Source organism: Octodon degus, unplaced genomic scaffold (assembly GCF_000260255.1).
Source record: "Octodon degus isolate 3935 unplaced genomic scaffold, OctDeg1.0 scaffold00012, whole genome shotgun sequence".
Taxonomy (NCBI): domain Eukaryota; kingdom Metazoa; phylum Chordata; class Mammalia; order Rodentia; family Octodontidae; genus Octodon; species Octodon degus.
In genome coordinates, this window is record NW_004524588.1 from 15600595 (window position 1) to 15623232 (window position 22638).

The 22638-nt window shown below is 42.4% G+C and overlaps 1 protein-coding gene across 4 annotated transcripts in view; it reads right to left on the reverse strand.

Annotated features, from left to right (window-relative positions):
* Positions 1-22638, reverse strand: part of Elmod1 (ELMO domain containing 1) — a 73790-nt gene that overhangs the window by 14893 nt on the left and 36259 nt on the right. For 2 of the 4 annotated variants that reach the window (XM_004626128.2, XM_023709596.1), the window contains exons 3-7: positions 16937-17082; positions 16494-16522; positions 14950-15047; positions 9499-9628; positions 3409-3542 (exon numbers count right to left, since the gene is read on the reverse strand). In XM_004626128.2, coding sequence (XP_004626185.2) covers positions 3409-3542; positions 9499-9628; positions 14950-15047; positions 16494-16522; positions 16937-17082 — 537 coding nt within the window. Of the gene's footprint in view, positions 1-3408; positions 3543-9498; positions 9629-14949; positions 15048-16493; positions 16523-16936; positions 17120-22032; positions 22165-22638 lie in introns of all 4 variants that reach the window. The other 2 variants (XM_023709598.1, XM_023709597.1) reach the window with 2 other exon arrangements.

Below are 22638 nucleotides of genomic sequence, written 5' to 3' on the forward strand. Positions count from 1 at the left end.
TTTCTTTAAAATATTTCAAACCAATTTATGATTTTTAATGAAATTGAGTTTCATTTCATGTTTTCGATGGTCCTCTACATTTCTTCCTTAGTGTTTTCTCTGTTCATATTCTGGAGGGCAGTGATAGTTATAACTGTTGTCAGACAGGGCAAGTAATCCCATAGAGAATAATATGTCAACTATAGGACATTTATGTGAGTGTCAACCTTGCTTAATTTTACTTTGTTTATGGTGCCATCTTACAGATATTTATTAATTCTTTTTCAGCTGGTGCTTTTTGCTTTTGGTCTATCTCTAAGAGATCCTTCCTTACTCAGATAGCTTAAAGAGTTCCTCTTAAAAGTTAGGAAGACTTGTTTTTTACTTCTAGCTCATGAACAGAGGTGAGGCAGAGATTTTCTAAATGGAAGGCCAAATCTCCCAGTTCCAGTTGTTCAAAACCACAACTGTGACACCACCTTAGTCATTAGACCTATTTTCTGTTCAGTCACATTGCCTGGTAATGTAGCATTTCAAGCATTGCATAGAAAATGAGTGATGATTAAACTTTCTAAATTCACAGAGAGAAATCTAGGGAGAAAAATGTGATGTCGCCCAAAATGGCTAAATTTAGTGTCATGGTGGATGCGCCGTGTTAACTTCAGAGTATAGAAGGCTGACTAAGGAGCACAGCAAGGAGCCGGGGTCCTCACTTGGTAAACATCTCAAGCCTGTGCGAGAGGAGGGCAGGGAGAGGAGTGCGAGGCCGACCTGCGGGTGGATGGCCTGTCGGCAGTGGCACCATAAGGGAGGAAAAGAGGCTTGCTCCCCCTGGTGGTCCTGCTGCTTTGGCTGTCTTCTGCCGCCGTGAAGCGCTGCCCCTGTGCCAGGCCAGCCTGCCTTGGAGCCAGCTGATTATAGACTGAAACCTCCACAAACTGTGGGCTAAAAACCTTTCCTTCCTTAATTTGGGATGCTGGGTATTTTCTCAGCAAGGAGAGAAAGTAACCAAGACATTTAGTTTCTTTTAAAAACAAATCACTCTCCTTACTAATAGGGTGGTGTCAAAGGACACAAGAACCAACTTGAAATGATTCCCTTTGATTTGAAAAATACTGGTAAGTGATGACTGTATTTAAGTATGAAAAAATGAGTGCAATCAGTTGAATTACAGTACATATAAAAGCATAAGAAATTAACAAAAATAATTAAAAATACAGGGAGCAAAAAATTTTAATCACTCACAGGGGGACTAGGACACCAACTTCCTAGAATTGGCAACCAAAGATGAACAATGAGCCTAAGTGAAGTCTAACAGAACCAGAAAAGCAGATTTGCACAATCAATTAATGGTTCAGTGAAGATTATGGAAGGCGGAGAGGGTGATGACAGCTCTACAACAGAGCCAGCGGCCGGTGATCCCTCTGGCCCATTTCAGCACAGGGCGGCTGTGGAGGGACCATGCAAGGCTCCCGTGGTGAAGGTAGGTCCAGTCTCCACAAGCCTTTCCAAATTCCTCAGTTCACAAACACCAGGGCTGGGCGTGAGAACAGACAGACAGAGCAGACCACCAGGCACGGTGTCAGCCAACTGACCCAGAATCCTCCCCAAGATGGTGAAATGCAGAAAGATCAAACTGGGAGGATGGAGTTGACTGGTAATTGAAAAAGACTCAAGGAACATATTAACAGAGTATAACTTGTAGGTCTTACACGGGATTGCATTTGAACATATCCAGCTGTAAAACAAAAAAAAAAGTCATTTTTGAGAGAATGGCCAATTTGAACATGGACTGGGCACAGATTGTTAGGAGTGACACAAGGTGATATTGATATTTTTTAGAGCTGCATATTGAAATATAAAGAATCAAGCTGAGATAATCTGAGACCATCACAGGAACAAAGGCAGGTGAAGTCCTGAAACTTCAACTCATTAAAAGCCTGACTTGTGTATTCTTCGGAGGCAGTCAGGCCTGAAAAGCTATTTGTGCAAATGAAAACAAAACAAAAAACAGTAACCATTCATTTGGGCCTACAGAAGCCCAGTGAGTTTAAAAAAAAAAAAAAAAAAGTAAAACTTGACCTTTGCTATGGTTTAGCTCTAGATGCGCCCCCAAATCTCCCTGTGCTTGGAGGCGGGGCACACCGGACCTTGGGGCTCTGTCCATCAGCAGATGCAGCAGCTGAGGTGCTGCGTAGAGCTGGGGCTGCTCAGAAGCGAGTCCCTGGGGCTGAGAGGGAAACCCTACCTGCTTCCCTGGCCTCTCCCCTCACGACCGCCCTCCGATCGCTGTGATACGCATGTGCACGTTGCTCCTCGCCAGGCTCTGCCATGGGACTGCTCCTCCCTCGGTGGGGGCCAACCGTGCTAGACTGATCGCTCTAAATCATGAGCTGAAACAAACCTTATTCCTTTAATCTGTGGGTCACAGGTTCTGTGTCTTGGAAACAGGGAAAGTGACCAGGTTAAGCTTTAGTTTGTTTCTGTCCCTTTTATTAACTCGAAACTTTGGGTCAGATCCCTGCTCAACAATGCATATCAGTATGCCAATCAATTAGGAAGTGTCTATTGGAAAACTGTTAATTAGCCCTACATTTACATAACCTATTTTACCTCTTTTCAGGACTGAGAACATCAAGATTAGTGATTTAGAGACACTCAACTACAAACAGAAGTCAGTCCCTAAACAGAGCCATCACCTTGGATTTCAGCAGTCTCCACAAAACTGAGAAGGCCCCCAGCAGAGACAACCACCACCTGGGGGCTGGAGGGCCCCGTCAGGCCACAAGGGCTTCTCCAGAGCCTTAACAAAACCAGGACTGATAATGACTGGAGCCATAAAGGTTAGCTTCTTTCCTTTGCTGCAAGGCCAGTCTGTGCTTCTGTGCCAGAGCTGTGCCCCCCTGAGCTCCTTCAGCGAAAGCCTTTCCCCACTTTCTCTTGTCTTCCTAACAATCAGCTCCTGCCTCTCCAGAAAGGACCTGCCTGGGTGGATCTGAGGTCCCCTTCCCCTCTTGACAGTGACCTCCTCAGCCTGTCCAGTGGTGAAATGACAAGAGTGGGGGGTGTTCACCAAACACAAGTGTTAGGAGTATTTCAAACTTGAACAATTACCAAGTAAGGGGCGGTCATCAGTAGAAGGCGATCTTCTACTGCCTTCCTTATGTTTTTACCTAGAGTTTAAAGTTATTCATAATATGCCTCAGATTTCCTACAAAAAAAAATCTATGAAGTCTGCTGAAATAGAAGGAAGAACCTGGTAGCTTTTAAAATTTTATGAACCTGAGTTACTTCTCAGAGGACTTGAATGTTCTCTTGGTGTCTTTTGGGAAGTGACTTTTAGAATAACTCCATTTTGTCTTTTTCACATGAGAAAGACCTTCTACTTAGAGCATCACTCTATACTTAACTAGTCTTCGTTTTACTTACTGCAAATTGTACAGTCCCAGAAGTCCCATTCCTCGAAAGTCTGTTTTAGGATCATCACCTTGGAAACCAATTTCACACCATTGCTTAGAAATCCGTGATTCCAGTGGAGTATTTGGCTTCAAGAACTGCCACAACTACAGACAAAAGAGAATAATCTTGTCGATAGATAGACAGAAAAATTCTTTCCTATTGCTCCAGATTTTGTCAACTACATCATTAGAAAAGGCTCTGCAAAGCTGAGTATATACAGATATATTACAATTGAAAATGTGATCATCTTTTAGCTATTATAGCAATTCTCAAAGTATAGGCTGAAAAATCACTAGAGATACCCAAGATCTCTTCAACCTCAATGCAACCAAAGCAACACTGCTTCATAACAGAAGTCAGAGGAGGCTGTGTCTTCTTACTCTCAGGAGTAAACGGTGGAATTTTCAGGAGGCTGCAGTTAGTGCTGTCCTCGCCTGAAAGGTCATGTACTGTGTGCTTATCTAGTTCGGTGCTTTAAGCCTTTCAAATTAGAAATTAGATGTGTAGGTGGCCAGACAACCCCCTCCCCCCACACAAGAAAGCTGTTTGTGGCTGTCTAAAATATTCAAGGTAGAAAGGGAAAGGGAGAACAGAGAGAATTTTGAAGTCATCTATTATTCAACTCCTCAGAAAATGCCTAACATCCTATCAAAACTTTTAGCAGCACAGTTAACAAAATGAAAAGCAGACTGACTTGAGTATCATCTCCTGGGAATTTCTTGAAAATGGAGTGAGAGTTAATGTTACTGTATAGCCCAATAAAGGCATGTCAGTAATGTTTATTAATAAACATGAAATGTATCGTCATCTTTAAGAGTTGCCTCGAAGAATTTCAATTAATATCAATTATCTAATGGGAAATAGAAATTCTAAATATTTTCCTCTTCATTGGTTAATAAACTGTTTTATGTGTTTAAGTGTTCCCCAGAAAGCTAGATTTAGCTTATGTCATTACTTGACAAAGACTGAGACCTAGAGTTGTATAAATATGCAATGCTTCAAGTATTCTTCCTAACATAGGTGGGCACACAGGCACGCTTTTCAGACTATAAATATCTAAAGTTATATCATTAGAGATGAAGCATGAACAAAAATGCAGCATTTCCTCATGATTTAAAAAATAATTCAACTTCAAAAGTGCTTATTATACATTTTATGGATTTTAAATAGAACACCGATAAAACCACTGTACTTTATGTGAACTTTCACATATCTGATACATGATAAACACAACATTTGATGACAGAAAATACAAACACAGTTGCAGTTCACCTTTATTATGGTTATTTTAGACATATATAAAATTCCTACTGACATTATACAATATTTTAATGGACTACTATAGTAGGTAAACTCAATTATCTAAAGGGCAAGAGAAAACGTTCAGCAAAAAAAATAAACCTGTCATGCTTGAAAGCAAATATCAAACACGGGCAGACAAAATCTCCTTTTCTAAACACTGGAGAACTTGCTAGTGCTCTGCACAAATAAAAACAGAACCTTTATCAGAAGAGATTAGGTAAGGCGAGGCCAGGTAAGATCCACAGGGGAAAGGCTTTCTAAACACCATCTAGGAACTCATCTGGCCACTGCCAAAACGGAGAGGGAGCAAAAGGGGAAGAAAGTGCAAAGCCCCCTGCATTCACTTGCATAATAACTTGAAGTAATCTCAGAGTCTACACAGTTAATAAACACCTGGTTTCATTCCAATGAGTGGGGGCCAGGATGGCTCATTAGAATAAGTGCTTGCCTGGCAAGCGCAAGGGTCTGAGTTCAATCCTGGGTTCTGCCAGTGAGTGAGAAATAACAGCAAAAACAAGTGACTCATTTGGTAGGTAGGTTACAAACCTCATTCACTAGATGGAAGAGTAGAAAGCTTGAATAATAAAAAGCTTTTTAAAATATCCATTTTTATAATTTCCCATATCATGGCAGACTAGACTAATGGCTAAAATACGTTCTTGTATAAATTGCTAATCTATTTACTTTAGAAAGGGTCACTTTCTTCAAAGATGAAAGCCAATTATGCTGAAATCCTTATGTGAAGTACAGCTCTGGGTATATTTCTGGTAAGAAGCCTTGAGCTATTTTTCGTGTGTGTGTGTGTGTGTGTGTGTGTGTGTGTGTGTGTTCCACTCAGCTTGCCCTGGGGGTAGGACTGGCAAAGCACGTGCTGGGGGTCAAACTGTGGTCCCTGACTTTTGCCTAAGCTTGCCTAGCACTCTAGACTACTGAGCTATCTCCCCGACCAGCTATTTTTCTTTTGATGGACGGGATCTACTTTGAAAACATAATGGTGGGAGGCAGGGTGCCAGCCCAAGATAAGGTCATTTCTGGCACTCAGCAGCTGACTTTATATCTGGCTCGGGTGAGGCTGTTCGTTACACAGCCCTATGTGGGTGCCGCTGTCTTGTCTCAGGTCTGCCTCAGAACAGACATGGGGCGGCCATCGTTCAGCCTTGAGTCAGGGACTTCTTGGAAACGCTGCTTCTCACAATGGCCGCCACAGGGCTGCCTTCTCATCAATAAAGGAGAAGAGATCTGGGTTGTCTGATTTCAATTAAGTGGATGAATCCACCTAAGTCTGCCTGCATTTCAATGTGGTTAGAAAACCTTCAATAGAAACATTTACTTGGATAACTCACGTAACAGTGCTATGTGAGCTGGTAATATTATCCAACTTACTTCTAGCCTACGTGCAAGTGACCACAAAATCCTGGATTTTTTAGGGTACTTTAGGACAGTAAGTAGCAACACTGTTAATGCCCTCCTCCTCTCATAAAACAAAGCACTTGAACAATTTGGTAGTATATCACCTGAGTTTATTCACCCGGGCCCAGCAAACTTTGTGAAGGACCAGATGGCAAATATTTTGGGCTCTGTGGGCCACATGGCCTCTATTGTAACTAATTCACTTTGCCTTGGTGGTAGGTTAGCAGCCATAGACTATACAAAAGTGAGTCCAATGTGGCTTCCTTCCAGGAAAACATGTATAGAAGTGGAAAGCAAGCCAAACTTGGACCCCAGGTCCTGGCTTGCTGACTTGTGCTCTAAACAGTTTTGTGCAGTAGGCAGCAAAAGTATTACTATCCATCTTTAAAGTGAAGGAGCCCAACCACAAGCCAGGCATCAACCCCTGGAAACACAAGGCATGGTTTCTCTCTCAAGGGACAATACAGCACAGTTGCTAAAAGCCCTTTCTAGCCAGGTGAGTTTGCGCAATTACTTAAATCGCTTGGCCTCAATTGCCTCATCTGAAAAATAGGGTAATACCAGTATGTCAGCACAAGGTTATTGCCACAACTTGATGAAAAATAGTGTGAAACACTTACACGATGACTAGTCCATACCAAACACTCGGTTTCTTACTTCTGTCATTATTATCATACTTGGAATTTACATAAGCTCAAGCAGAGAATAAAATTTTCACTCCTGTGTTTGTTGGGGAAGGTCAAAAATACTTAAAATTCAAGGAACGATGATTTAAGAAACAAGCTGGTTTCTGCTGTAAGAATAATGGGTAGCTGAGATAACAGTGCCAGCAAGGTCCCACGCATATGGTGACTGATAGCACATGGTGGAAATATTTAGTGGGGATACAAAAGCAGCAGCTTAGGAAATAACACTGGAAAGAGGCCAAATGTCATGCCAAGGTACATGGGTCTTCTACTATAGGACACAGGAAGCTGGAGGTACTTGATTTAGGGAATAACATCCCTCAACCTGTGTCTTAGAAGAATACCTCTGGCAGTATTTTCGGAGATTGAAGGAAAGAGTCTACCGGCTAGTGGGCAGAATCACAAGGTTATAGTGTCCCAAGTTGGAGTCAATGGCCAGAAGAAGATTATGGACATGGAAAACATTTGCAACATAGTTTGGGGTGTTCTATGGATAAGATCTAGGGAGTTTCGTAGATGCAGAATATATCCCAACTAGACTGCAAGCCATTTCAGGGCAGAAAGATGCTTTGCCTCAGGTGCCAAACCCAGTGGCAACCAGTTCTGGCTGTATCATTTGCCCATGTGTGAATCAGAAACTAGACTACAATGCTTGCCATTTTTCTCACCTTTAATATAAGGACAGCAAGCATTACTTTACCTACCTTCTGTGACAATTAAAATGATTAACATGTACATATTGAAACTATAACCACTGATGAGACAATTTTTAACGGCTCTTAACATGTAGCTAATGTCCTACAGTAAATCATGAATTCTCCCAGATTCACCGAAAGCCGACCACGTGCCAGCTCACACACAGCAGATCAACTAAGATGTCATACCGCAGGCACTCAGGTGTCATCAGGAATTCTGAGGCCATCTCAGCACTTCTAGTGCATTGTTCAAGTCCTGTGACCAGTGTGCTAGTTACCACTTTTTTCTTTTTGCTTTCATTCATCTCTCTCTCTCTCTCTCTTTGTATTTAGGACGGAGTCTACAGAGTCTACAGCTCACTATGTAGATAGGACTCGTAGTCATCTGCCTGTGTTCAGCCTCCCAAGAGCTGGGATTACAGGCGCGCACCAGGGCACCCAGTCTCAATTGCCATCTCAGCGTGCCCCAGGGGTGGGCTGGCAGGGCTCAGTGGGGATACTTTCATTCATCTCTTAATTCCCACTGTGTTGAACTTGACTACCTCCAACAGAATATGGTCGGGGAGAAAAAGGCAGTAAAAGGAGATGAACTTAGCTATTAGATTAGCTACAATTAAACAGAGGAAAAGGAGTAAATGAACAACTACTGCCAAAAAACGAGGCCTCTTTAATTTTTAATGACTCATATCGATCCAACACTAATTAATAGGGACAAACGAGTCATCTGCTTAAGTACTTACATACATAAAATGGAAACTCATTCACAGAAAACACAGTAGGATACAGTTTTAAAATTACGTCATCTATTGACATTTTCCATAAGACAAAGTTAAGGCAGCCAAGCAAATGCGTCCTCCCAATTGTGTCACTGTTTTTTTGAATTCTAGGAAGAAGGGAAAAAGTACTCTTAAAAAGCACCTATTTTCATAAGGGAATATATACAACATCTCAGAAAAGTAGTTCTAATGGTTGGTAGGTTGGTTGTAATTTCTTCTTTGGTAATTTCTTTAACTCAAAATACAGTCTTTTTTGGGGTACAGTTTTAGTAATGTCATACAGTACACCATGAGAGCCTATGGTTCTTTGTTTTGTTGTGTTTTCCACTGCTGGGGATGGAACTTAAGTCTTGTCTGTAGGAGGCAAGCTGGTCTACTAAGGAGCCACAGACTGGCTCCCTGTAAAATTTGTTTGTTTTTTGAGACAGTGTCTTGCCGTATAACTCAGACTAGCCTTGAACTCACTATGTAGCCCAGGCTGGCCTTGAACTTATGGCAATCCTCCAGCCAGCCTCCTGAGTGCTGGGATTACAGGCATGTGTCATGATGTACAATGCCTATAAAATTTATAACGTCTTTCTTTTCTTTTAAAGTGGGCCTGGGGACAAATCACTCGGACCTCTCTCCTGTCCCTCTTTTGGATAGGAGCTTTCTTTCCCTCAATAAATATATTCTGCTCATAAAAAAGTGGGCCAAGCGTATTTATGATTTCATATTATAGTCCCACAGTTTTAACATGCCAAACATAAATCTATACCTCTTCTTTGAACACTCTCCAAGTTACATGAATAAATAATCAGCATTACTGTCTTGGGAAATTTCCCAAGAGAGCTATCGCTTAAGTGGAAATGAACTTCATCTTTGATATACAGTAAAAGTCCTACATGAAAACCCCAGGATGCTGTCTGACAAATGCTTTTCTCCTCCCAACTTTCAGCACATGTGAAACAATCAGAACGAGGTGACTCTGAGAGCCACAGAGGTCACCTCTGATGTGTTCTCCAATACCAAAAGTAAATGGGCTTTTCGGCTAACTTCTCACATGAACTTTCTGCCGAAAACTTTACCAGCAACCTCTGAATCAGCAAGAATCCCTGGCGCCTCCAGCAGTCACAGCGCAGGATCCCCAGCCTCTGAGCACTGCAGGGGCCGCAGCAGCAGAAGAGGGACGCAAGCGTCACAGGGACTTACCTTCAAAAGCATTTCTTCATGCTGGGGATTGTCAGAATCGTAGGGCTCCCTGCGCAGCTTTTCCACGTCTGCAATGAGATTTCTGTAGCCCACAATTTGCAGAAGGCAAGCCTGAAGAGAGATTCCCAGCCTAAGGTGTTCAAGAAGAAAAGAAATACACACAGAGAAAAACGTGTATGTCTGGCCCTTGCCCACTTGGTGTGAGGACACAGGTCTTTTCTTATTAATATAGCAGTCAGGAAATCACTCAAATTGTTCTACTTAACAGGAGCACAATCTTTATTGAAGCTCTGCATGGATACTTATATAACCTGGCCACATTTCTTTCTCCCATTCTTGCTTTTTCTTTAGCTGAATTGCAAGTTTAGTGTAAAAACAAGGCCACTCTTTATGGAAGGCAACTTGAAACTAAGACGTAGAGAATACAGTAGTAACAGGTCCTTGGAGATCATTTAGGCTGCCTAGGTTGGTAAGTTAGAATCATCCCTGAAGAATGGGTATGAAAGTGAGGAGAAGGGAGAGGGAGAGAGGGAGAGAGGGGAAGAGAGAAAGATAGGGAGGGAGGGAGGGAGAGAGATGGGGAGAGGAAGGGAGGGAGAGAGAATGAGGGAAAGAGGGAGGGAGGGAGAGAGAATGAGAGAATGAGAGGGAGAGAGGGAGGGAGGAGGGCGAGAGAGGTCTTGCAAAAGAAGGGATTGCAAAAATGAAATGAAGCAAAATATCTGCTTGGGGATATCTCTGACAGAAAAGGCAGGACCAAGAGAGAAGACACAATTCAGTAAGATTCCACGTTCCAACCGTTCCAACCGCTCTGCTTGTCTGAACGCTTTTTTTTAAATGCTGAAACAAATCTGCCTTTGCATACTACCGCGAAGTTTCAAATTATATCCTCCAAGGAAATTTACTTCTGCCTTTCCTCTGCCATGGGTGTTTAAGATCCCAATTCATTCTTCTAGTCTCATCATCAGGGTTGTAAAAAAAATATCCCCTAGTCCTTCAGTCCCCTCTCACGGGATACAGTTTTCAGAAACTGCACCATCTTGCTCAGGCCTCTCGGAATACACAGTCTGATTCACACCCCGCTGACAACCTCTCCCTGAACAGGAAAGAGTCTGGCAACCAATCACGCACAGGCCCGGCCCTTTTTCCTTCGAGGCCCTCCCCAAGCAGTCACAGAATGCTGCACGTTTATTAGGCAGGTGACTAATCCCCGACTAATCCCCAAGAGTCTTTGCCTGGAAACTACTACCATATAAACTGCGCTCTTATTTGGCCTGTACTTGTTCGGTGGCATTTCAAAACCTGAAGGTAGTAATTCATGTTTATCAATTCTTGCTAAATTCTTTAGTCTTGTATTCTCTTGGTTCAGACATAGTTGAACACTAGCCATTTCACCTGACACTGTCCAGGATGGTTTTGTACCTGCTTCTCTCACTTGCTTCAAACATTTGTGTTGTAGTGGCAGTCAATATAATCACCATGACAGTGACATCATCTTCTTGGAGAGGAATAAGGTACATAAAGATTAAATCTAAAGTTGGGGGCAGGAGGGCCGGCCACATAGCTCATCGGATTACAGTGCTGCTTAGGCAGAGGGGTTAGATCCCCAGCCTGCCCTGCAGGCCCTGCCCCCTGGGGCACGCTAAAACAGCAATTGAGACTGAGCTCTGTAGCCCTGCCTGTAATCCCAGCTCTCCGGGAGGCTGAACAGAGGCGGATCACTACACCCTGTAGACCTTTACTAAAAGAAAGTAAATAAATAAAGTTGGGGATAGAGACAACCTGCTCAGGTCCCCTTCTGTCCCTCTCTCCACCAGGAGCTTGCTTTCTTCCAGTAAATGTATTCTGCTCTTAACCTCCATTGCTCCTAAAATTCATTCTTTGCTTTCAGAGAAGATGGACTCGGCCCGGGTACCTTTCAGCATGGGGGTTGCACTCCCCCTATCCCTCAGAGGTTGTCCACGAGGTCACTGGGAGGAGGTAACCTTTGCTTTTTTTCATAGACTCTGGATGGGACTCATTTAGGTAACAAATTTCTATGTCATGCCCACCTAAGCGAGTTCCCATGTTCTTCTCCTTAGACCTGCCTCACACATGGTTTTACTATATAAAAATCCCTAGAAAAGGCAACTTCCTGGGCAACACGTTTGGGCCCCCTTTCTGTCCCTCTCTCTCGGAAGCGAGCTTTCTTTCTCCCAGTAAATATAAGATTGTATGGGTCTACTCCAGACACAGGACAGCGTCGGCAGCGCAAATACAAAGCTCAAAGTTGTGCGCAATTAAATGGCCTGCGGAATTACTTCTTACTATAGCCCCCCAAACCAGATACTTAAATTTAGCAGAGTACCCAGGAAAATACTGTAGCACTCTCCCAGAAAATCAGCGTGGGACTGAGATGAGAGTTACTCTTTAGGGGAAGAGAAAAAGAATTCACAAAATGAGAGGAAGGAATAAAGATAGATATTTAGATTCTTACAGTATTTTTTTTTTTCAGTACTGGGGATTGAACTCAGGATCTTGCGCCTGCCAGGCAGGTACTTATGCCACTGAGCTATCTCTCCAGCCCACCTATCGTACGTTTTTTTAAGAGAGTAAAAAAATATTTTTAAAAAAGTCTATTAAAAAACAATGTGACTAAGCTAGTGAGAAAACATGAACTCTTAGTTGTTTTTTTTTTTCTTTCTTGTTTTTGTAGCAGTTATCAGACATTTCTTTTTACTTAAACATGTTTTAACAAATACAAAGAAATATAAAATTTACCCATACTGATGGTGTGCTCTGTGGTATTTTAATGCGTGTAGACATCATGTAATGTTCATATAGACATGCATGTAATGTTCAAGTCAAATATATCTTTTTTTTTTAATTTTTTTTTTATTTTTATTTATTTGAGAGAGAGAGAGAGACAGATGTGTGTGTGTGTGTGTGTGTGTGTGTGTGTGTCCAGCTCAGCCCACCAGGGGGCAGGGCTGGCTGGCATGTGGTGCTGGGGGATTGAACCGCGGTCCCTGATGCTTTGCCAAGCTTGTTCTAAGTAGGTGCCTTAGACCACTGAGCCATCTCTCCAGCCCCTCAAGTCAAATATATCTTATCTCCTCAAAAATAAAAAATAAAAATAAAAACAATGCAGAATTTCACTAAACAAAATGATAGGAATTCAACAATGATTGTTATATTGTATATTGTTCTCTTTGAATTACTTGTTCAGATTACCACATATAAGCATGCAAAATTGGTCCAAAAAATTAAACAGAAGAGAGAAAAAAAAATCTAAACATTAATTGCTGTTTTCAATAGATCAGCAGAGAAATCAGCAGTACAATTATCCATGGAATAGTATAGCAATTTTCACACCACCATAAGTAGCACTTAAAATGTAATTAAAACCAAGTGAGGTTAGTAGTAATAATAGTTGGATAAGTTTAGAAAGTTTTCCCATCTCCAACTTCTTATTTCTTTTTCTCAGAAAAATACTTGTTTTTTTTTTGTTTGTTTGATTGTTTTTTAAATATTAGGTTCTGTCAGTGTAAATTTAGGGAGAATCCAGATTAAGAGATTAAAAAAAACGACAACATAGAACATTACTACTAGGGCCTCTGAGATAGCTTAGCAGACTACTCGCCTGCTTAGGCAAGCTCAGGGACTGGGGTGCAATCCCTGGCACCGCATGCCACGCCAGCCCCTCCCCAGGTGTGCTGAGCTGGCCACTGAGAGCCGGAGTGGTGGCGCACATCTACAACCCCAGCAATGGGGAGGCCGAAAACAGAAGGATTACTATGAGTCTGAGATGTGTAGTGAGACCCTGTACCACATACATTTTTTAAAAATACAAAAAACCCAAACAAACACAAAAAAAACCACGACTACTTCACTACTTACAGCTTTTCTTAAAGGAAATCAAGAGAATGATGTAAAAAAAAAAAGTTTTTAAGTACAGCGCATGTAAACTCAGTGGCATGAGCGCTTGCCTGGCAAGTGCAAGGTCCTAAGTTTGATCCCAGTATTAAACCCCCCCGATCAAAAAAAACCCCGTAAGTACAGCTCATTTAACTTTGCTAGAACAGATACAGAAAAGATGTGCTCTCATATCAAACTCAATCTCTAAATATGATTAGAGGACTGATACATCCCTTCTGCCTGGATAGAATTAAATTCAACATAATTTTCCTCTTAAATTTATTTTTATTTTTTGTTGATACAGGGTCTCACTATGTAGTTTGGACTCATAGTGAGCTTTCTCTCTTGGCCTCCCCAGCAGGGATTACAGGCCTGCGCCACACACCCAGTTTCAGGGCCAGCATGGGGTTCTGGGGCCGCACAGCATGCAGTACCAAGGATTGAAATCAGGACCTTGCACTTGCCAGGTATTTTCTTAGACTGCTAAGCTATCTCCCCAGCCCTCAACGTAATTTAGAAATTGCATTGCCTTCTTGTCACCTTCCTAGAGGATTAAAATAAAGGACAGATGGTTTACAAAATACATTGACTGCATAATTGCATAAATCTTCATGCCTGGATAGGGAAAGGGCAGCTAATTAGCTGAAGCAGCTGCAGAAGAAGGCGGTGGAGGCCAGGTGCAAATGGAGCACTTGGGATGAGCCCCTGGCCGGTGAGGACCTAGACGCCTTCCGAGAGACAGACCTGTGCCAAGAATGCTGTCATTCCCTCCAGCCCTAGCTCCCTGCCCTTGGTAATTAAAAGCCTTCCTCAGTGGTAACATCTGTTCTCATGCATGCAGATCTAAAAGACAGTTTGACAGTCACCAACCTAAAGCAGGCTTTAAATATATCGCAGTTGGAATTTATTCTATCCAATATCCTTAGCCCCAAATTTTACTGAAAAATTCCTGTACCCAATGGAAAATATAAAGCTAATTTTAAATGTCACAAACACTGCCAAGTGCATTTTAATACTTCCAAGACGAGCAGAATAAATTATAAAGTTTTAAAGTTTTCATAGAAAAATCATCTCTTCCTCCCACACAGGCTTGTCTTCTTGACAAGCAGGTAGGAACTGCCTCCGGGACTGCCAGTCTGTCACGGGAGAGCATTCAGGAGCAAACAGAGGGAGCAGGGAGCAGAAGCCACTCAGGTGCAGTTAGGATCCGAACATGTACAGTCAAGGTGAAACACTGGCCTTAGAGAGACGGAGTGGGAGACTGGGCCCCCTTTGTCACTTATTCCAATACCAAGGACATCCGTCCTGCTTCCCACATTCACGGCAAGGTGGAGCGGAAGCAGGCGCCACAGCGGACGTACAATGCTACTGTCATGCACAAACATGAAAAAGCACAGTGTTTTCTTCACACTTCATCTGAAAGTCAAAATGCTTCAGATGATTATTTCATGAAGGGAAGGAAGGCAGGGAGGAGAGACGGAAGGGAGAAAGACACACAGAATGTGGCTCTATGGCTTGGGTTCTTCATTTCGTATGTATGAAACATATTCTTACTGTGGATTTATGTCGGGATTAATTTTTTTCAGCTCCATGATGTCTTCTATAGTCTTCTCAATGGCATCAGGGTGAACGCTCACTGAAGTCTGCAACAGCTGGAAAACATGCCCCACATTTGTTAATGCCAGCGGCTTACCGAGTATATGGGGGCAGAGATCACAAGTACTTGCTTGGGTTTCTCTATGAAGGTCTAAGCTAAAATCAAGCATTACGTTAGTGTACTTGAATTCTAGTGAATTGGCTACTTTACGTTTAGGGTAAAGTATTTGCCTGATTAAGGTATTTAATGCAGAACAGACATACATAGCTTTGCTATTGGGTTTACTGTTGTCATCTGCTTCCAGCTCTTTGCATTGCAATGTGAATTTTCTCTCCTTGCCTAATTTAGTTCCCTTCCTTAACAGGTACCATGTCTATACTGAAGAGTATTAAATACTAAGAGAGGGGCAGGTGAGGTAGCTCAGCAGACTAAGCTGAGGCAAGCTCAGGCACCGTGGTTTGGTCCCTGGCACCACATGCTGCGCTGGTCCCATCTCAAGGGTGGGCTGAGCCAGCCACAGAGTCCGGGTGTGCAGGTACAAGCCTATAATCCCAGTGCAGGAGAGGCTGAAAACAGGAGGATCATTATGAGTCCAAGCTGCATAGTGAGACCATGTAACAACCAAATACATTTTAAAAAGTAATAAGAGAAAATTACCAAGAATCTTAAAATAGAAAACATTATTTTCTTTTATGAGATGTTCAACTATGTACTGTGAAAGCTAACACAAGGGCTCCTTTGATTTTATTAGAACATCTGAGATATAAAGCTAAAGGGTTTAGATACTGAGGAAATGCTAGAGAATGAGGCTTCTAGATTCAAGAAAAAACTTTTTAATGGTTTTGGAAGAGATATTTTAAAAAGATGAATTTGTTGGGCATAGCGGTGCTTGCCTGAAATCTTAGCACTTGGGAGGCTGAGGGGATTTAGCCTCAGTAAAAGATGCTTCGAAGGATTGCCAGGAATTCAAGGCCACCCTGAACAACTTAAATAAGACCATGTCTCAAAAAAACAACAAACAATAAAAGGTTACTTCAACAATGAATTTGGCAATAAATCTACCTAGAAATTCACAAGTAAAATGTACAGTGGTTTATGATGGACAAGTGATTTTCTCTTCTCAGCTTGCATTAGTTTTTTTTTTTTTTTTTTTTTTTTTTTTAAATGTATTTAGTACAGGGTCTACAGGGTCTCACTATACAGATCGGACTCCTAGTAATCCTCCTGTTTTCCGCCCTCCAAGAGCTGGGATGACAGGTGTACGCCACCACGCCCAGTCTCAGTCACAGTCTCAGCATGCCCCGGGGGTGGGGCCGGCATTGCATGCTGGGAATTAAACCTTGGTGCTGTGCCTAAGAGGTAGGTGCTTTAGTTCTCTGAGCTATCTGTCTAGCTCATTAGTTTTGAGTCAATATATTGGTTTCTTACAAAGTTTACTTTGCATAATAGAAGTATGCTTAGGAAAAGTTGCTGAAAAAAATAAGAAAATAATTTTACTTACCTTACTTTTGGAATCCCTCAGGGACGTTTCTGTTAAAATAACAAAAAAGTGATTAAAATTTTATCCTGTACAGCTGGTTTTAAATTACTACACTGAAGCTGGGGATGTAGCTGAGTGGCTTAAGAGCCTGGCTGGCAAGTGCAAGGTGCTAAGTTCGATCCCTGGTACCACAAAAAAAGAAAGAAAAAAACTACACTGAAATATAAAATTGTGTCCTATATTCCACCAATTAGTAGGGCACTGCAAACCTGAGCCCAGCCTTGGAAGTATATAGAGATCCTGTCCAAAATTAAAATAAAAAAAAAAAAAAAATCCTGGGGATGTACCTCACTGATGGAGAATTTCTATTGTGTCCAAAAGGCCTGAGGTTCAATCTCCAGTACTGTAAAAACAAACAAACAAAAACCCCTCTGTGCCTGCTTGCTTGCTCGTTCCGTGCTTACCAATTTTCATGGTTCGGGAGGCCCCAGGCTTGGTGCTGTAGCAAATTCGCTGCAGTTCACACCTTCCGGTTAGCTTCCTCATGACAAACTTCAGACAGCGCCACAAAAATTTACAGTAAAAATACAGGCAAACCTGGATCAACATTCTGTGGAAAACAAAAGAAGGCACCCTCTGCTAGAAAGCTAGGAGAGAAGAGCGAGCGGCCGTCACCAGCAAGACCAAGCCGGGGAGAAGGAGAACAGCAGTTAGAGATCGGCGTGTGGGAACTCTCTCCATTCTTGTCTTATTTTTTTTTTTTTTACTGGAGCTACAGGCACCACGACAACACTCACACCCCTCCAGGACGGGCCACTCTAGTAAGCGTGACATCCCAGCAAACTGCCTAGGAAGGAGTGGAATCTTTTTTTCACCTCCATCTAAAAGGTCTTGGAAACGCACCAGGCCCTGAGAAACAGCACCTCTTAATATTGCTCGTGTGGCCTGGGCTGCGTGGCCACCCACCTGCCTTCTCTGCTGCCCCGTCCTGACCTGACATGACACGCCTCACCCTTGCTGCCAAGGCTCCTCTGTGACTCTGGGGCCTCTGATTCGCCTCAGAGGTGAAAGCGTTGTCTGCTTCCAATTCTTCGGAAACTTGACCTCTACAGAAGTCTGCGCTTGACTCTTGCTAAGGGAAGTTTTCTTTACTGTACACGTCCTCAATCCAGTGACCCCGCAACAAACTTAGGAATGAGGGATCACAGTCTCAAATGACTCAAGCATCAGAGAAGATGCAGGCCTGTCCCTCAGAACTTACATTCAACCCATTTTCTCTTCACACTATGAATTCTATGAAGCAAAATCTTTTAATTACTTTTCATGTGTGTTATTTTTTTCTCAAATGCTCACTGATTCTTCCCAACTTTTTAGAGTAATGTGGGGTTATTTAGGTCAGATTTAGACCTAGGATCATTGAGATCAGTCTTTTCAACAATGTGACCCATTTTCCAAATGAACCAATACACCGGCTGTATTTATTTGTTCGAATTGCACTGACACCGGTAGCTTAGCGAGGATTGTACGAAAAATAAAAATTTTAACAGTTCTATTTGTACAAAAGCACAGGGCCTATATCTTATAAATGCCAAGGGAATGGAAAAAATAGTAGAATCAACAAAGCTGCTAGGTCACTACAATGCAATACTGTTCTGGGAATAAAATTATGTCCTAGAATATCTAATAATATGAAAATGTCCAAATATGTTTATCAAGAAAAAAGCACAAGGGCATGTGTAGAATGACCTACTTTTCATTTAAAAATTAAAAAATTGGTGATGATATTTAAACAAAGGCAAAGAAAAGACAGAATACACAACAAAAATATCAACAGTTTATCACTAGGTAATAGAGTTATTAGTAATTTTAATTTTTTATTAAATATATATTTTTTCTTCTATGTTTATAGTATTTTTTTAAAAAATGAAAGTTACAACAAAACCAATATGTACAAAATAGCTACCAAAATCCATTATAAAATTGCCTATAAATTTCTATGTGTATTCAATTACTATGAAATCAACCAAATTCTGCTGAAAGACAAAAAATTGATTTCCTACATTGTAAAGCCTAACATTAACTGTTCATGAAAAGTGTTCTAGGATCTGTTAGGATTTAGGTTAACAGCTTCCAAAAAAAAAATGTAACCCTAAAAATACATTTAGTGGAACATTTTAATTAGACAAGTGAGAGGATTTATAAAATCTCAACTTGTTCTCTTGGAAAATGTTCATCATTTTTCAACTATGGATAACTATGCCAGCAAAAAGATTTAGTGACATCTTTGTTAACTGGTCCTGAGCCAAATGGTAATGCTATTAATTATTAGGAGGCATTATCTTACTATAAAGCCAAAGATTAAACTTTTGCATACCTGTTCCATGGGCAAATTTTTTTTTCTTTTCTCTCTTATTTTTTGAGACAGGGTCTTGCTATGTAGCCCACGCTGGCCTCACACTCACAGCGATCCTCCTGCCTCAGCCTTCTGCCATGTGCAGTTTTCTACAGTCAGTCTCACGTGGGCCAACACCCAAATGAAACCACTTTTAAATCCACAGCACAGAGTTAGTAGTCAGGACGGCAGCACCGGTGGGACCACCTTTGTCAGGTCCTTGTAATACTAAATCTTCCTAGCGAAGAAGGTTCAGATGGTTGTTTATGGGGGGCCACAATCTGGACCCTAAGTGCCCCCAGGGCCCCTGTGCAGGGCTTGGCTCCTAGCAAGGTGCTCCTGGGAGGCCACAGAACCTTTCAAAGGTGGGGTAGCAGGCGCCCCTCAGGTCTTTGGGGCTGTGCCTTTCAGAGGAACGGTGAGAACCCAATCCTCCCCTTATTCTCTTTTGCTCCCTGGCCACAAGGCAAAGGGTTTTGCTTTGCCACGTGCTTCTGCCACGTTTTGCTGCCTTACCATGGGCCAGAACCCAGAGGGCCAACCCATCTGGGACTGGCGCCTCCAAAACCATGAGCCAAAATAACTCTTTTCTCTCTCGAAATAAGATTCTCTCAGGTATTTGTTACAGGAAGGGAAAGCTGACTAGCACACAGGACAGATTTGTACACGCCTCACTTAGGGCACCAACTAAGCCACAGCATGTGGCTCCACGGCCAGGTCTGCACAAAAATATGGCTTGAGATTAGAAAAGCCAACCCAGCTGGCAGGAAGTGTGATTATGTGCAGTGACCTAGACCCCAGCGGTAATTTCTCCCACTGGCCTCCTTACACATAAGGAAGCACCTGTGTTGCAGTTTTACATCAAAGTAATTTTATTTTTATTTATTTATTTTTTCTGTATTTTAGGGAAAGGTTTACAGGGCGTTCAGGGTCTCACTACTAGATCTGACTCGTGGTGATCCGCCTGTTTACAGCCTCCCAAGAGCTGGGATTACAGGCACGTGCTACCATGCCCAGTCCAATTACCCTCTCAGCGCGCCCTGGGGGTGGGGCCAGCAGGGCAGGCCTGGGGATCCAACACCCGGGCCCTGTACCTGCTTGCAGTCGCTTTAACTTGCTGAGCTATTTGGCTGGCCCTCAAAGTAATTTTACATAAAAGAAGAGTTCCTATACTCTGTTTGCTTGTATCTTTTCCTTTTGAAAACTCCCCTGGGGATGCTCACGTTGTTGAAGCTCAGCAGAACGCCACCGATGTTAGGGATGAAGCATTTCTGAGGGTCACCACTCCGAAGAGTATGACACTCTCCCTCCCAGAACTACATAAATGATGTCACAAAGCATAAAAAAGAAATTCGCTCACTTAAATTCAGAAATGACATTTATATATTGCTTTCCTCTGGACCATCTAGGCCAGTAATCCTGATAATGCTATTTATTACCCAAGGTGTATTTTAAAACTTTCCCTTATTTTTCCAATGGGCCAACGTGCTCATAAATACTTCATACAAAGGCCAGCTTGCTATAAGCAGGTATGTAGGTAAGCTCAAAGTTCAGTATATTTTCTTGCTAAGTATTACATTTTTCAATCCAGATCACTGAATCAATTAATGTTTTGACAGACATATTTTATTTTTCATTTAGGTCATAAATCCAGTCCAGGCAAGGGATGATCAGAAATGCACACACACGGTGACCCTTCCTGTGGAACTCTTATTTTAATGGCAGAAACAATGTGCTTCATCATGAAAGGACCGTATCAGCATAACCTCCCTACACATGACTCAGGATGGCTCCACCAATACTTAGGAGTGAGGTCTTAAAGCATCAGGCCCCCTGGAAGTCCCTAAATCATCAAGTTTGTGGGAAGACTGCTGGGGACCAGAAGCAGAACGATATAATCAAATAGCATGAGAACTTGTTAAACTGGCTTGGTCTATTTAACCCAAAAAGGAGAAACTAGGAACAGACCTGTAAATGCTCCTGAGCTAACCAGTGGTTGAGTTAAGAAGGAAAGTAAAAAAAAGAAGGAAAGAAAGGAGGGGGAAAGATATGCATGTTTGTCTTCTGAGTTTAAGGACTCCTGGATCTATTGTACCCTTTCTGCTTTTTGGCTTCTCTTGTTTCGCATTTACGCTTCTGACTGCATTCTCAGATGGGGCACTGCGGAGCCTTCCACGAGGCAGGGCCCATTAGCTTCCCCTGCAGACGCTCAGCCTGCCGTTCTGACCCAGAACCTGCCCCCAGCCCCCCGGAGCCAGGCACTTCTAGCTCTGCTCCTTTTTCTGTCAACCTGAAGCAGCAAATCAGTAAAGGCTGAGCAGGGTTTTTTGTTGTTGTTGTTGTTGTTTCTTTTTGAGCAGGGTCTCGCTATGCAGTTTAGGCTGGCACTGAGCACTTTGTAGCCCAGGCCGGTCTCGATCCTCTTGCCTCAGCCTCTCGAGGGCTGGGGTCACAGGTGTGCACTACCACACCTGGAACTCAGCTGTAACTGATGCACCGCTGGCTTGCTTACTTCCTACTCCTAGCCTTAGTGTTCTCAGCTCTGATGAAGACGCTCAAGCCACTACTAAGATCTGTTCGAATTTTCAATGCTAACGATTTAATTGTGAAGATTAAGCGGAGAAGGCCCTGATCATAACCTCCTATTTCTATCCAAGAGGCGCACAGCCTGCAGGGGCTTTTCTGGCTTTGTATTTTGGCCACCAGGAATCGAACTCAGAACCTTGTGCTTACTAGGCAGGTGCTGGGTCACTGCAGAGTTAAAACCAACTCTCAGGTTTTATGTCCCCAAAACAGCTGAGGTCTTCCTGAGATGAATGTCTTGCTTAAGCCTGGGGAGAATCTGATTCAACCACAGCAGCTACCACACATGCCCATTTGCAGTTCTGTCACTGCCATTTATTAATATGCTGCAGAGTGAAGTTTATGACTGAGTTCAAAGCAGTCTTCTTCCATAAAGCAATTACGATCATGTTTGTTATTTAATATTCATTCTCTAGCTTGAACCAGAGTAGCCACCCAGTGTAAATTCTTCCAAACGGACCGTTTCTGTGCTACCAGATAAACGCGAGGCCCTGCCTCGCTTTATTCGGGGAGCCCTTGCGGCAGGGCTGGTGTCTGAGGCCCTAGGACCACAAGTGCCGTGCCTGGGGTGGGGGATGCGGGTACCTGTGCAACACTACTCCACCATCCTAAATTTGTGGCTCTGGTGTCTTCTTGGTAATAATAAGATAAAAGTGGCTTATTTTGAACAATTTCAGTAAATGTGCTAATGAAAGTCAATTCTTGCTTGAAGAAGTCCTGTAATAAATAAGAAGGACACTATTGGTGAGGAGACAAATGTACCCCCCAAAACCCAGCCCAAGACCCCACTTTCTTAAGTGAAATACTTCTGATCTAAATGGTCATAAAGAAGAGCAAGCTGCTCAATGTTTGCAGCATTACATATACTTTCTAAAATGACTTAGATGGGCTGGGGATGTAGCTCAGTGGCACAAGCGCCTGCCTGGCAAGTGCAAGGCCCTGAGTTTGATTCCCAGTTTTGTTTTTTTTTTTTTTTTTTAAAGGTACTAATAGAATAAAATATAGGGGCAGGGGAGATAGCTCAGTAGAATGAGTGCTTGCCTGGTAAGCACAAGGGCCTGAGTTCAATCGTTCAATCCCTGGCTCCACAAAAAATAAATAAATAAGAGAGAAGAGAGAGAGAGAGAGAAAGAAAAGAAAAGAAAAGAAAAGAAAAGAAAAAAGAAAGAAAAAGAAAAAGTAACATAGAGG